The sequence below is a fragment of the Centruroides vittatus genome, unplaced genomic scaffold (genome assembly GCF_030686945.1).
Source record: "Centruroides vittatus isolate TY-2023 unplaced genomic scaffold, ASM3068694v2 contig_974, whole genome shotgun sequence".
NCBI classification, from domain to species: domain Eukaryota; kingdom Metazoa; phylum Arthropoda; class Arachnida; order Scorpiones; family Buthidae; genus Centruroides; species Centruroides vittatus.
In genome coordinates, this window is record NW_027122647.1 from 170893 (window position 1) to 185620 (window position 14728).

The 14728-nt window shown below is 34.0% G+C and overlaps 1 protein-coding gene across 1 annotated transcript; it reads left to right on the forward strand.

The window, feature by feature from the left end:
* The first annotated feature begins 9924 nt into the window (after positions 1 to 9924).
* On the forward strand, positions 9925 to 14553 carry LOC136985621 (uncharacterized). The gene is made up of 12 exons (XM_067282939.1): positions 9925 to 10041; positions 10874 to 10934; positions 10996 to 11035; positions 11272 to 11397; positions 11530 to 11720; positions 11878 to 11899; positions 11966 to 12378; positions 12456 to 12546; positions 12899 to 13013; positions 13075 to 13153; positions 14122 to 14305; positions 14371 to 14553. Exons 1-11 carry the CDS (start codon positions 9998 to 10000, stop codon positions 14206 to 14208), a joined length of 1269 nt encoding a protein of 422 aa, XP_067139040.1. The 5' UTR covers positions 9925 to 9997; the 3' UTR covers positions 14209 to 14305; positions 14371 to 14553.
* The last annotated feature ends 175 nt before the right edge of the window (positions 14554 to 14728 follow it).

Consider the following 14728-nt stretch of genomic DNA (forward strand, 5'->3'; position numbering starts at 1 on the left):
GCTGCAAACAGCCGTGTTTCTGCAAGCTAACAGACAGCCATACACAGCTAGGGTTTCCAAGGAATGCCTGTCATGTACTTTCTTGGTGTTTCTCGTCTCCAGATTTGCATCCATCAAGAATTTGTGAAACCAGCTGGCTTTGTTCTATAGAACATTGTGATCGCAGGATACAGCAGGATAGTATAAATGTCAATATGCATCCATGCCCGATCATATTGCCGCACATATCCAGACAAGAGGAAGTCTTACAAGACTTGCAAGGAAATTGTCCTTTTGCAATGATATTGTAATCACTTAGTGTGAACTTAATGACGATGGTACTAAGAAAGTTTCGTTTCATTTTATCACTGTCTCTTCAGTGCATAACTTTTTGTCAATGACCGTATGTAAGATTTCAATTAAATTAGATATTGTCATTAAATAGTCTCTTTCTACTGAAGGACAAAGGTCTCTCCAAGAGTCTTCTAATTATGCTCGTAATCTTCGTGTTAGTCTATGAACGGAAGACATAAATCAATTCTACAAGTATTAATTCATAGCATTAATTGATCGCAAGTATCCTCGACCTCCCAATGACGGACTGATTGGTTCGAAAAGCATTTTATATATTCTCCAAGAACAAAAATGGACGTCTGTATATGAATTAGAATTTTGTGGGAATAATATATGGAATTCAATGTTTACATGTAAAACTTGAGAATTTAAAATTATTTATATAATATAGAATTGTTTACTTTTATTAATCATAGTACTCTAAATACCAGTGGCGTGCCGTCATTGGAAGCGGTGGAAGCGCCGCTTCCACCTTCCAATAACCTTCCCTTGTATTTTCTAAAATATAAATTTTCACGTACTTTGAATAAATTAAAATTAATATTTTATTATAACCGCATTACGTATCTTATTACAAATTTCTATACTACATGTGAAAAAAACGATAAGATTGCTATTGTATATTTGAATAATCAGTGGCGGAATGGAAGCGCTTCCGAGACAGCTTTCACGGCGAGAATAACTGAATGGTGTAAAGCAGCCAGAGGGCATTGGCGCATGCGCTTTACAGAGCACCAACCTCGGCCGGTTTAGCCGGTGGATGCTACACACCATAACGCTTTCAACGATTCTATCCCTTAGCCACTGGCAGGGAGCTGTCTGATTACGTGAATTGTTTATGAATACTCTTTACTTTTTAAATCTATGTTATTTTTATGTACGTTTCTTCGCAAAGTTATACTTAATTATAATTTTCTTTTAATTATACTGTAATTATATTGTCAGAAAATCTTTAAATTTTTTATCACTTTTAAATGTTAATAATTTTAATATTATGAAAAACAATTTTTCCAAGCGTGTTTTAATTCTTTGAATTAAATCAAAAAATTTTCCATATAATATACTTATCTAAATTACGTAGCGAATCGCAATATTTATATTCGTGTCCGGACTATATTGACAAGTAACTCGTTAGACATAAAAAGTATTATAATTAATGTCAATCCGAACAAAGACGTACTAAAAGAATTATACGATTTAATATCGTTAATTTTTACGAGACCATCTACCGGTGGGTCTGTTCAGCGCAGTTTTTCGACCACGAAGCGAATTCGTACATTGGCCAGGACCCAGGAACACTCGGTCGGAGAAAAATCGTGGTCGCTAGCGTCTCTTTCAATAGAAAAAGTGCTTTTAAATACGTTGATAGAGTCGACGACCGGCGACTTTTACGATAAAGTAATTAACGACTTTGCCGAAAAAAATCGCCGAATAGAGTTAGTTTATAAAAAATAAAAAAACAAGTTTTTCTATTATTGTTTGTATCATGTCAATTTGTATTATGTATGTATTATTTGTATTTTAGAACTAAAATACGTAAATTGTTTATTTTTGTCATTTCCAGTATTTGTTTAAAACTTTTATGGAAATGTCATGTACCGGACAGGTCTGACCGTCACAAAAGACGCGAAAAACGGTTAATTTAGAGAAAAATTGATTACTTTAAAAAAACAGGTAAACGTCATTTGTAGTCGGACACTCATTGTTTATACCAAACTGCCAGGCAGAAACCATAAATGGCGGAAGGAAGTCGTCCTGTCATCGGTGGAAGATCGAATTCGTCTTCGATTTTGACTTTTCTTGCGCTCCAGGTAAGAGTCTCGTTACGTTTAGTAACCAGGGACCGACCACTCGGGAAGCGTGATTGAGGGAGAACGACTAATCAGATGGACAAAAGAAAGAACGGAAATTGATATAATCTCCGACAATCGAGGACACCTTGCACTCGGTTAACGTTCCGAATAACCAAGACGCCGTATGTCAACGCGCGCAAAAAAAAAAAAAAAAAACAATTTCTCGTCTATTATGCCAACCCGTAACCCGTGCCACTTCGGACTTAGACCGTGTCCCCAACGCCAACAGAGGAAGTCTCCCCGTGCCCTAAAGACTTGTCAACGCCACTGTCCCGGGGCCACCTTCGATCGACCATTAAAGAACCACATCGACGCCCAGGATGTCCGAACGGCTGATTGTTTTAAAGCAAACTATTTTGTACATAGTATATGTATGTTTTATGTTTTTTTTTTGTCGGTTTTTGTCAGATACGTCTCTTCCGCCACCACGCACGTACGAATGGACCCTAGACATCACTGACGCGCAATTAACTGATTGCCCCTGGAAGTCGGCTTCTTACAGAAACACAGCTTCCCTATCATCAAATGTCACGGCACGCCACTGCTAAATACATCAGATATTACGTTAACTACTATTTTCTGCACTTTGCTCGACCTCCCAATTCCTCAATACATGCTCTTTGCTTGATTTTCCAATCCCTCAAAACCTGCACACAGACATTAATATTGCAAGGAATTTAACACACTAAATAATACAATACAGCTAAGAAAAAGCTAACAGTAATCAAAACAAACTTTAATTCTACAAATATTTAACATTGGAACCAAATTAGTCCATGTATCTGCAAATTGCCAGATGCATACGAGAAATACGACTCGAAAGGTTAATATCCAAAAGCACTTCAATTTAATCTCTTCAAATCCTTTTACTCAAGCATGACCGTTACCAAAAATACGAAGTTTCTTTTCTCTAAGAAGAAATTTATGCATACAAATTACTGATGGGTTTCTTATAACCTGAAACAGGAAAATTAAACCATACATTTAAGGACGGTACGAGAAAGCAAATTGTTTCAAGACATTCTTTGTTGCTGGAAGTAGAGCCTTGCAGAAAATAAAGTAACCAATTACCATTTGCAGAAAGTATGTAGAAAATAACCAATTCTTGTTGCAAGAGAGATTTTTCTGCAAAACATTGCAGTAGCAGGTGCTTAGTTAAAATTTGATGAAGACTCTCTTCACAAATCTGAATCAGTAGTTTTCATTTTAGCTTTCTCGGCAACCTTAGGGCATCGCAACGAGTTTATAGGGATGTTGTAAGATTCCCCTATATCGGGATAGCTTGCAATACTTCGGGATGTCGCGCGTTGGATTGAAAACCCCCAATTCAAATGGCACAGAAAAATCGTCAGATGTGTTACCAGTAATTCGTGTTGTGTTTGGTTTCACTTCTGTATTGGCGCAAACAGGTAACGTAGTCGTTTGGATAGATGCATATTGATCTTAAATTCTCCAGAAAAACTATACTTTATTCGAAGAGCCTCAAATTTACACACACACAAACCTGTACGACAGTTTCAATAATTCAAGTAAATCAAGTAAAGGGATTTATTAAAATAATGTTGACATCATTTTATTTGAAAGAAGAGCTAGATTCAAATTAACTTTCTTGCACAAGTTTTCTGTAATTCTTCAAAATTGTGAAGATATGCAAGAAGGTTTATTTGATGCGAAACGATCAAAATATCCTAACTTGGAATTTAACTTTCCAGAAATTTATCACATTTAAGCTAATTATATCTGCATAAATGTGGGTGACTTTTCATCTCACTCTCTTCAAATCGAATAATTTCTTAATATAAGTATTTACTTAATTATCTATCCTAAAATGGTTAATCTTAAGATGATACTACTGCTATTAATAATAGCCGGAATAGTACCGAATCCTGGTCCATTACAGAAAACTCCTACGAAACGAGGTAGACCGCCTATCCATCGTTCTAATCAGTCAGTCATTAATCCTAAACCTTCGAATGGAGAAAAAAATTTGATTACTACCTACGTGGAATCAAGAAAATCCGATTCGTCTACTTCGCAAGGTGAGAAATTTCCTTCAAATACTTCTTTATAAAAACTAAATAAAAACTAAATATTTACTATATCGAATCCCCGGACACTGCAACTACAGCTCTGTGGTCGAAAGTGGTTGATTTAATTACTGCAAGTAACGAAAAATTAGATCATCAATTTGAATATATTCAAAAAGAAATTAGTGGCATTCATAATGAATTTGTCCAACTCCATTTAATTAACGAAAGAAATGAAAAGATTGATCAAGAAATAATTAAACTCCGGATTGACAGAGTTAATGCAATTTAAGATTGACTCTCTCAATAATATACTTAATAATAATAAACTAATAATTTATGATTATTCAAAATCGTTTACAGATGCGAATCATAAAGAAGTCCTGAATTTATTGAATCACTCTTTAAATATACGTTGTACTATGGACGAAGATATTAAATCTATATCAATATTCCTAACGATAAAATTAACATTAAATGACATTAAATGCGTTATCCTCAAGTCCAATCAATTGAGAAATAATATAATCATATCCTTTAATAAACTGAAACAATGTAATCTAATTGGAAACTGGCAAAAACTAAATGTATCAACAGATTTGGTTAAAAACTCTCGTATTAGACAAAAATTATTACTTATTATATTGACTTTAAAAAACGTGGCATTCAGGCAATGTTTCCTCTAAGCTGCGCACTACTCAAATTGTTGCCACGCACGAGAATTTATGTGCTGCGCAGGCGAGCGTGCACACTGATTTGAATTGTTGTTTACTTATTTCTCTCTGTCTGCAACATGATTATTGCTACGTATATTTCGATTAAATACATTAAATTATTGACAAAAGATAATATTTTGTATGGAAGTATGTTTTAAAATGAATTTTAATCTCTATAATTATTTTAATTTTTATAGGAAAAAATAATATTTAATATATATGCGCTCAGAAAAATTTCTTGCTCAGAATCTGCTCAGCAAAAATTTTTTTTTGCTCAGAGAAGTATATGTTCCGCTCATCTACAAAAAAAAATTAGGTTAATGTAACCCTTGGTGCCAAGATGGCAATTCGTCTCTGATTCCAGCAAGGAAACGGTGGGACGCACGTTCTAACCTAACCTATTCTAATAAATTACCATAATTATTGGCAACCAAATTATTAGAATAGGTTAGGTTGGGTTAGAACGTGCGTCCCCACTGTTTCCTTGCTGGAATCAAAGACAAGCCGCCATCTTGGCACCAAGGGTTACATTAACCAAAAAGTAGAGGGAATATTGCATTCAGGTTAAATTACGTGGTGATTACTTGCTTATAAATCAACAAAAAATTACTTATTGCTTTATTCAAAAACAACTGGTTTATGCTGATGATTTTTTAGAATTTTCTCCTTAAAATATCTATCTCAACCAGCAACATCAGATAAAATGAACCAACTAAATAATAAAGATGAAAACCATAATAAAACTCAACTAAAAATAATTAACTAGAATTGTCAAGGACTAAAAAAAAAATCACTGCAAATGACTTTATTTATCTATTAAATAATACTGACATTTTGGGAGTTACAGAAACCTGGATGACTTCAATACCTGATAAACTAATTAAAAATAATGATAATTATTATAATTACTTTAGCTCAAAAACCATTAGGCCCTGGACGTCCTTTCAGCGGACTCTGTTTATTATTTAAGAAAAAAGTTAAGGAAATTAAATCAATTCAAAAAGTAATAACTATATAATAGTAATATTTAATTCTGATTTGATCTTTTTGAAAAATAGACTAATAATTGTTATATTAGTCTACATTCCTTCTGAGCTTCCCCAACTTTTAAATATATTTTTTAAACAATATAACTGCATAAATGTGGATATAGGATAAGGATATTTGCATAAATTATTAATTATGCAATACACGGAAAATTGCAAGAAGATTCACGTAGATTAACGCGCTGTAAATGGATCAATATCGCGTCAACTACCAAAGGATGTTCAATTCATAATACAGCAACGACCTGTAAACTAATATACGCCCCCTTAAAAATATCAAAATGTGGCGATAATTACAAAACGAATTGTCCATTTTTAGTTATATTTTATAAAAAAGAAGAAATATTCTTAAAGTAAACAATGTTTACTTGATTCCTGAACATTTTCTTCACACAATGCCCACATTTATTGCTATTAATTTACAGAACAGTAGCAAGTGTGTTGCCTCCAAAAGACTACTAGAAAGGGCAGAGGAAAATAAACACTTATTTTTAGATAAAGGGAGACATAAATGTCTCCAGACCTACCTAAAAAGTTTATAGGCTACATAAATCTATTACCAATGCCCCTTAATTATAACACCCAGATAGGTTTTCTTCCTGAAATGAATTTATTTGTACTAGGAAGTCTGAAAGATGCGATTATTCTATTTCAATTTAGTAAAGAGAGAGAATGAAGAATATAAGGCCTGTGCAAAGGAATAGAAAGAATTTTGTGAGTTTTGTTTAAGAATTTTGTTTAAGGGGCCTAATTTAACAGAACACTTGAGAGAGCGAAGTATGGTCTCATTGTTTTTTCAGTTTTATTTCAATTTTGAGAACAGATTGATTTTACAATACGTTATCCTGTTGCAAGGGAGGACGACCCATCGTATTAAATTGAATAGTCTGATCTCTGGTAGTACTGTTTCAGCTATTGTTATGAATGAATGGTTAAGTGACATGCATTTGGCATAATTTGGATGTAATAGTCTACTTCACGTACTGTACCTCATAGGCGAAGTATGACATGTGATACTTCATCTAAGAAACAGTAATGATGCATTGATAACATTCATATTTCACCCATTACCTATCTACAAGATTTCTTGAAAACTGGGTTAGAAAATTCAATATCCAGGAGTCAAATTTTTATAGAAAGTTGATTTTGGTACGCCCGAAATAGACCACAATACTATCCATTCGCTTCTTGTAGTGATTCTCGTCCATGGACTATTACAAAATTTTGTTTCTCCTCATCCTTATTAAGTTTCTTACCTTTAACTCAAAACAAACGTTTCCTTTCATGTACGGGTCGTTACGTCTGTAATATTTTCATACATTTCAGAATTTTAAAGCACTTTCTTGACCCTGGAGGACGCCATTCTAACTAAAGTGTTCTCCTTTTCAGAACAATTTGTTGTGTGTTCATAATTTTACACCTGTTCAACCAATTGTAGTGTCAGTACTAAGCTCGACAATCCATACTAACGAATTTTAAAATATTAGTTCAAACGTTTTAGTCTTTACCTGAATTAATTTCGATTTCGTTCGAGCTACATCACGCGTCAACTAATTTAAATATTAAGATTCTCGGGATTTAAATATTAAGATACCGGTACCTTCTCGGTGTTTGCAATAATCAAAATCGCCCATATTTAAGCGTGTTTTTCTTAAAATTTAATTTTCTTCTTCTAATTCTTATAAAAAAAAACAATTCAATGTCAAAGTTACTGTATTTACCTGTATAATTTTTTTGGCGTAACATCTTACTCCTTTCGTACTTTTTCTGCATCTAATTTGCATCTTCCATTGTTGAATTATTACGTCAAGAGTGAAATTCATGCTACGGATTTTTTAATAATTATTCTAAATATTCCTTTACACTAACTATAAATATAATCATACTTTTAACCAAATTTTGTTTAGACAACCAGACGGTCGAGAGGGTTGAGGCGTCGGACTACCGCTCTGGAAAATCCGGAATCGAATACGGGATGAATTTTTTAGGGGCTGGTCTGTTCCGGATATGTCGGGCTTCGTTCCTCATCATCCTCATTGTGGACCTGGCCAAATTCACGATGGGTATAATTAAAAAAGTCCTTTTAATTGTTTGAATGAATTAGAAATTGTGTAGTCGAAGGGATGAATTTAATGGGATTTCACGTTTTGTTGAATATTTTTACCATAAAATGAGAAAAAATATGATTAACAAAAAGAATCGTATCGAAGATTATCGAGGGCCCGAGGCCCTAGCCTTGTTTTCATTTTTCACTTTTTCCTTTTCGTGGGCACCAAGAGGGTCTTTTCCCATACCAATTATGTATTCCAAACTCTTAATAAGGGTGAGGGACGGGACTGGACATATCTAGAACAGATTATTCACAAAAAAATTCATCAACGAGTTGCATAACTTTCCCGGCTTCACCAGGCAAGTTTTGCAACTTGCTCTTTCGCCAAAATGAAGTCCGACAAAAATTGGCACAATGTTTTTTATGTACCATTATATATTGTTAATAGCAGGTTACATAACTTTTGCCAAACAATCGTTACGATGCGTAACAAAGTGGGGTGTTTACAAAAATGTTATGTAATGCTACGGTCATTAAATCGAGTATTGTTTATTAAATACACAGGATTGGGCACTCCTCGTGCTGTGTATTATTCGTTAGTACAATTAAGGGAATCGCTCGAGGACGTGCGTTAAGTTATTTTGCGGGGTGAATCTATGGAGCAAAAACACTTCCAACAAACGATTAGGCTCAACACGTGAATTATCGAGCAAGTGTTTTGATGATTTTGGAGAGTGAAATTGCTTCCCGTATTCAATGCGAAATATGTGCACCTGATTGTGGTATCCAGCTGCTTTTTTACAATAATTACGTTTTACAAAGTGGCGAAAGTTCCGACATGGAGAAAGATGTGCGACAGGAAGATGCTGATGAAGATTGTGACGATGGGCCAAAGGTAAAAGAAGAAATGCTGTGGATAACAGGAAACAAATAGCTGATGAACTATTTTATTAAAGAGACGCATAGTTACATACAGAAGCATTCCACGTAGCATAATCCTTCAAACTTTCTCATAACGAACAGGAGAATTAAAGATAAACAGATTTAAATTTCTAAATTCATCCATTTCCTCCTTGCGAGGTAATATATGAAACAAAAATAATTTCAGCTAACTTCAAAACGTAATTGATTTTGTCTGTACACAAAGTAAAAAGTCTTCCTATGCAAACTGCATGTTTTCCATGTGCGTGGTCATGTTGCTTCGTCACAAAAACACTTCCATAAAATGCCAAAAATCTTACTCTCGAAGCAGACTTTTTCTGTGCTAAGCGCTGAACGAAGGAAAGTCCTTATAAAAGTTATGAATATTGAAGTAGTAAACGTAGCACCGGAGACAGTTGGCGTTGCTTAATCCACGATGGGCTTTATGAAAATGCAAACGTAACGCGTAATTTGCATATATTGAGCGCAAGCCGATTACTGAAGACGTATATCAATTATCATTCAGATTCTTCAATTACAACGATTTCTGAAGCATTTCATTGATTATATAAATTTCTGGTCATCCTGTAAACTCTAAGTTGTTCCAAAACAAATCGTCACAACTTGGAATCGAAGCGTCTGATTTAGCGAGGCCCGAGCCAGTTGACTTTTTGAGGCTCCAGCATATTAAAAATAGAGTTTTTCTTAATACAAAAGAAATTCAATGGAATGAATAATTTACAGTAGTTGTTTTAGAAACCCCGTGATTCCCGACCGGCAACTAAAGAAAATTTGAAAATGAATTTCTGTCGATTTCTTTTTAAAATAGACCATGAAATTAAATAGTTTTTTCATTTTATTTTTGCTGCACAAAAATCCCCATTTAATTGTCTTTACGCATTTTATAAAACCCGCGAATGAAATTTATAGCCCAAAAAAAGAAATAAAAAACTCCCTGAAAATTCCTCATCCGGTTTGAGCTGCGGCAATAAACAGCTGAAGTACAGGTAGGAAGAGGAAATCGAGTTCCGTTTTTGTTCCCAATAGAAAGATGAAAACTTACGACAGCCGTAAGAAATTGATACTAAATTTAGCGTAAGTTTATTTCGTGTGTTTAGAAATAAATCAACTACAATTAAGTGCAGATTAAGTGTCACTAGATGCTAAGAATTATATTTTGAATACAGTTCCTGCTTCGTATAGATTTGTGCAGTATCATAGGGCCCCGCTCTCGTAGGGGCTCACGCTTGATTAATACTCATCTTAAAAAGATGAGTATTAATCGTATATTTTACGCTGAGCCCCACATAATACAGCTGGTTCTGTTCGCATACTATCCATCTTATATGATGCGCATCGTATGAATGTGAATTATCGTTGCATTTAATGGAACCGAAAATATTAAAGCAACTTATGCTTTCACTGTAATAAATTAGGTAATTTTATGTAGATCTTTGTTACTCGTCAATAGATAATGTCAATGAAGGACCTAGGCATACTAATTAGAAGTTATCTCCCTGTCCTTTCTTTGTACAAATTTTAATTATCCCTAGGTTGTTCTAGACAAATCTTCCATGTGGATGAATGGATTCATAAGAGTTCTATGGTCGAGTTTAGGTCTCCGACTGCCAAATGCTCTGTCAAATTTGGTTCGGTGCACCGGCGACACCTAAACAAACTTGTTAAGTTTGGACATTGAAGAGACCTTACGTGAAGTGTCATAACCTCCATAATGAATAGAAAGGAGGATGCCACACACTATTGGATCCACATTTGTGATACAAATCACGAATGGTGTACGGTATTTCATACAATGATGAATGGCGATGATTTAAAACGCATAAAAAGTATTTAATTGACGATAATAATTAGAAAAAAATATCTTTATAAAATCTGCAATTTACATAAACTTTATTTTATATTTTAGTAAAGAAGCTGAAAAACAAACTTTCAATTTAAATGTTTCCCTGGAAAATTTTATCGATGAAGTAAGTATGGAAATTTGAGTTAATTTTTAATATTTCATCTGAAATCTTGAATATATTTCAGCAAAATATCCAAAGAAAATCAGGGACTAAAAGAAAAAGAGGTAAAGATTTGTACCGGGGTGGCCCGAAAGAGTTAACCATTGTACGGACTGCCTCATTTTCTACCAATTTTTCAAAAGAATGCTCTAAAACTCTTGTTTACAATTCATATTCGCAATTGTACTTGGAATATGATTAACTCATGTTTGGGCCGCTCCGTATATCTGCAATAGCAATGGAAAAAACAGGTATTGTTTAAAATATTTTGTACAATTAAAAATAAAATATTTTGGTTCAGAGCAATTAAACGACAATGGAGAAACGTTAGGAACGCCAAAATGCCCATTGACTTTGGGGAAACAAAATGAAGTAAACCGAAATCTGTTGAGGGAATTTGTCTTCGTGGATGAAGCTTCTAAGAGAAGTACTGCACCTTAAATACATACAAATTACTCGTAAACTATAAAGTGAGAAGAAATCACCTTTCACTTTATAGTTAACCTTTAATAAAGGTCATAACCTTTCATCTTATGATTAACAAAATTAATCCTTTCAGCTTCTTTGGCGAGCACTCCTAAACAGAGTTCATCCATACTCGAAAAGACTGCAATTTGGACCCAGATGGATAAGTGTATTTGGCCTAGTCCCATTGAAAGTACATGTGCCGAAATTGTATCGACCAAATCCACATCGCATGACCACCAACGAGTGCCGTTAAGGGAAATAAATGACTTGAACAAGCACGAAGTAAGTTATTTTTTGGCATTAGCGAGGTTGAGGCCGAAGTTTTAAACGCGAAAACGTGTACGTCGAACGTTCCCGCATTTAAAACTTCGGCCTCAACCTGGCTATTATTTGCAGTCGTGCAACTTACGAATTAATTTGCATTTTCTTTTAATTGTAGCAACCTGAAAAAGCAAAAATATGTAAGGATTTTATTAGTTGTAATTGCTAATATTAATCAATTTAGATTAAAAATATCTGTTTTATAGACACAAGCGCGTTGGACGATTATCAGAATGGGCATAAAAGTCTTCGGATTTTTCGTGAAAGCAAAATGGAAGAGGCTCCGAATTCCAGGAACACTTCGACGACAATACCATGTAGCGAAATTGATACAGACATAATTAAACAGGAACAAAAAACAATAGATTCAATAGTTAAGGTAGTGAATTTGGATTCGAAACAGGATGATAAAGAGCAACGATCATCTAGGTCACGTGATCGGATGAATAAAATTGCTACAAGTGAGCAAAGAGATGAGAGTATCAACTGTAAACGAGGAGAAGATACAGGAAAGCAAAGCAGTGGATTTTCATATTTAACCAGAAGCAAGTCTCTTCTGTATCAAAATAAGAATTCGGACGTTAAAAGTAGTTCAAAAAATAGAAATTCACACAATTTTGTGAGTATTTATCTATATATTTTAGTGTTTGAGTTATAAATACAATAATTTTTACTTCAATTTTTCAATTTGGAAAGTCTACAAACTTCAGAGTGAAGAGGCAAAATCCTAAGAGATTACAAAAAACACAAGATAGAAAATTGCGAAGCGATTCTCATATTTTAACAGGTTAGAGTTGAATTTTAATTTGTAAAATAACAATACTAAAAATTAGTGTTAGTGTTGAGGAATAGAGCTGTAGCTTAGTACAGATTTTGATTGATTTGAAAGCACGAGGCACTGACACATCATAAGCTATGGGCTGGTTAGTTTTTCGTGTTACGAGCACAACGGGTTGTCTTTTATGAGTGCAAAATAAAGTAAGAGACATTTACACTCACTAAAACGGACAATTGCGGTGAACACCACAAATTTAAGAAAGAAGCAACCATACGAAACAATAGTCCAGCGTATTTCGTAGAGTGTTCGTATCGCAACGAATGAAGAACAACAAAATTTAATTACTGTTTGTATTTTCTAGAATCTCTGAAAAGAACAAAATTTTGGAGTGGGAAAAATTTAAATAAGAAATTATCGGATCTGACAAATTTGGAAATCGTGTTAAGTGTTTTGGATAATACCGTTCAAGAAATTAGGTAAGGTATTAAACTAATGCAATTAGTTCTGGTCGCTGTTGGTTTAACATTATAGTTTCAGTAAAGAGGAAACCGATAAGAGCGTCGACGAGGCGTTGCAGTTCGTTCGAACACAACTGTGGCAATCCATGACAGAAATGGTGAGTGGCATTTATGGTTGTCACCCATATTTAACTAATTGAAGATTGGTAGTAATGTTTAGAAATTTTTTAACGTAATATTCTAATTTTCCTCTAATTTTAGCATGATTTAGTTAAACCTATAAGTGAGAAAAAGACTTAGTGCCCGCAGGACAGTCAGAAATGGTAAAAAATTATAATATAGAGGGTGTTGCAATGTTATGCAACATTTTGATTGGGGTAATCATGAAAGTTAAACAGTCAATTAGCTAAAAACTGTGATTTAAGTTGCTAATTATAAGTTTGATATGCAATAACCAAAATAGCTAAAGGCTGCCATTCCAAGAAACTAGGAGCATAGTCTTAAATACTTTTGACAATATTAAAGTTTTGAAATACAAAGGCCATAGGAACCTTACGTAACACTTAAAAGATTATTCGGATAAGGCAATGCAATTCGTTGGAAATCTATCAACCGGGGAATGCCTCACAGGTGGACTTTCTGCCGAAAACTGCCTCCTATTTTGGTGTTAGACACTTGAAGAAACTAGGAAAACTCGCTCTGCCGGCCCGTCGGTCAGGCGTAAATCCGTGACCGATTACCAGAGTTCCATAGTCTTATCCACTAGGCCAGTGTTGGGCCAGCTAGCAGCACCCAATATATCGTGTGCAGTTTGAAATCCAATGTGCCGCGTGAGCTTCACTTCTCAGTACATAAACTTTGATATTACCAAAAATAACTATAGACTACACTTTTGTATATGGACCGAATCTTCAAGAATTTTTCATAGATGACCGTAACTCCGTCCGATATTAGGAAATCCTTTGAGTTATTTATTCTAAGAATTCTGATATGTTGGTTCTCGTGTCTACTGCAAATCCATGAAGTATGATGATGATAAAAAAAAAAATCTTAATGCCTACAGATTGGAAACATTTGTTCTCATACATTCTTTAAGTTCACTAAAATAATTTTAATATCTTTACAGAATGAAAAAGTGATACATTTAACAGAAAAGAGAAGACAGATATCAAAAGTACGTATACCAAATAAAATACCGGAAATTGAGTCATAGGTGTAATTTAATATAAAATTCTAAATCGTCGACAGCTAGCCAGAATAGTGAAGGAATTGGCCACGAATCTCGATCAGATCGTCGAACAGAAAACAAAGTAAAATATAAATTTTGTACGCGCCGTAACAAATAAATACATTTACTAAGGATTTTTTCTTTCAGATTGAAAAAAGATTTATTCAAAATGAGCGAAAAGATAAATAAACTGCAAAGCACCAACGAATTTAAATGGGCAAACAATTCGAAGGACGAAGATTCTTAGACATAAAACTAAAACACAAATTGAGAATAAACAAGAGTTTGAGTTCTTTATTTTCCGATCTTTTGGTATAATAACTTGTTTACCTGGATTTTATATAAGCAAGAAAATAAATATCATAGATAAATTTTATTTAAAAACATTAAGTTTGATAGAATATAAAGAAGAGCATATGAAACGAAACGGATCCCGAATTATAACAAGCACACAGGAATTTCAGTTCCCATAGCTGGAAAATATTCATTTTACGTTATTCCAAAT

Bases quoted from the DNA above. Each gene is read 5' to 3' on its own strand.
- LOC136985621 (XM_067282939.1), top strand. From the start codon at position 9,998: ATGAAAACTTACGACAGCCGTAAGAAATTGATACTAAATTTAGC. The intron at 12,547-12,898 runs GTTAGAGTTGAA...TGTATTTTCTAG, and splicing joins CGATTCTCATATTTTAACAG to AATCTCTGAAAAGAACAAAA. The intron at 13,014-13,074 runs GTAAGGTATTAA...TTATAGTTTCAG, and splicing joins AATACCGTTCAAGAAATTAG to TAAAGAGGAAACCGATAAGA.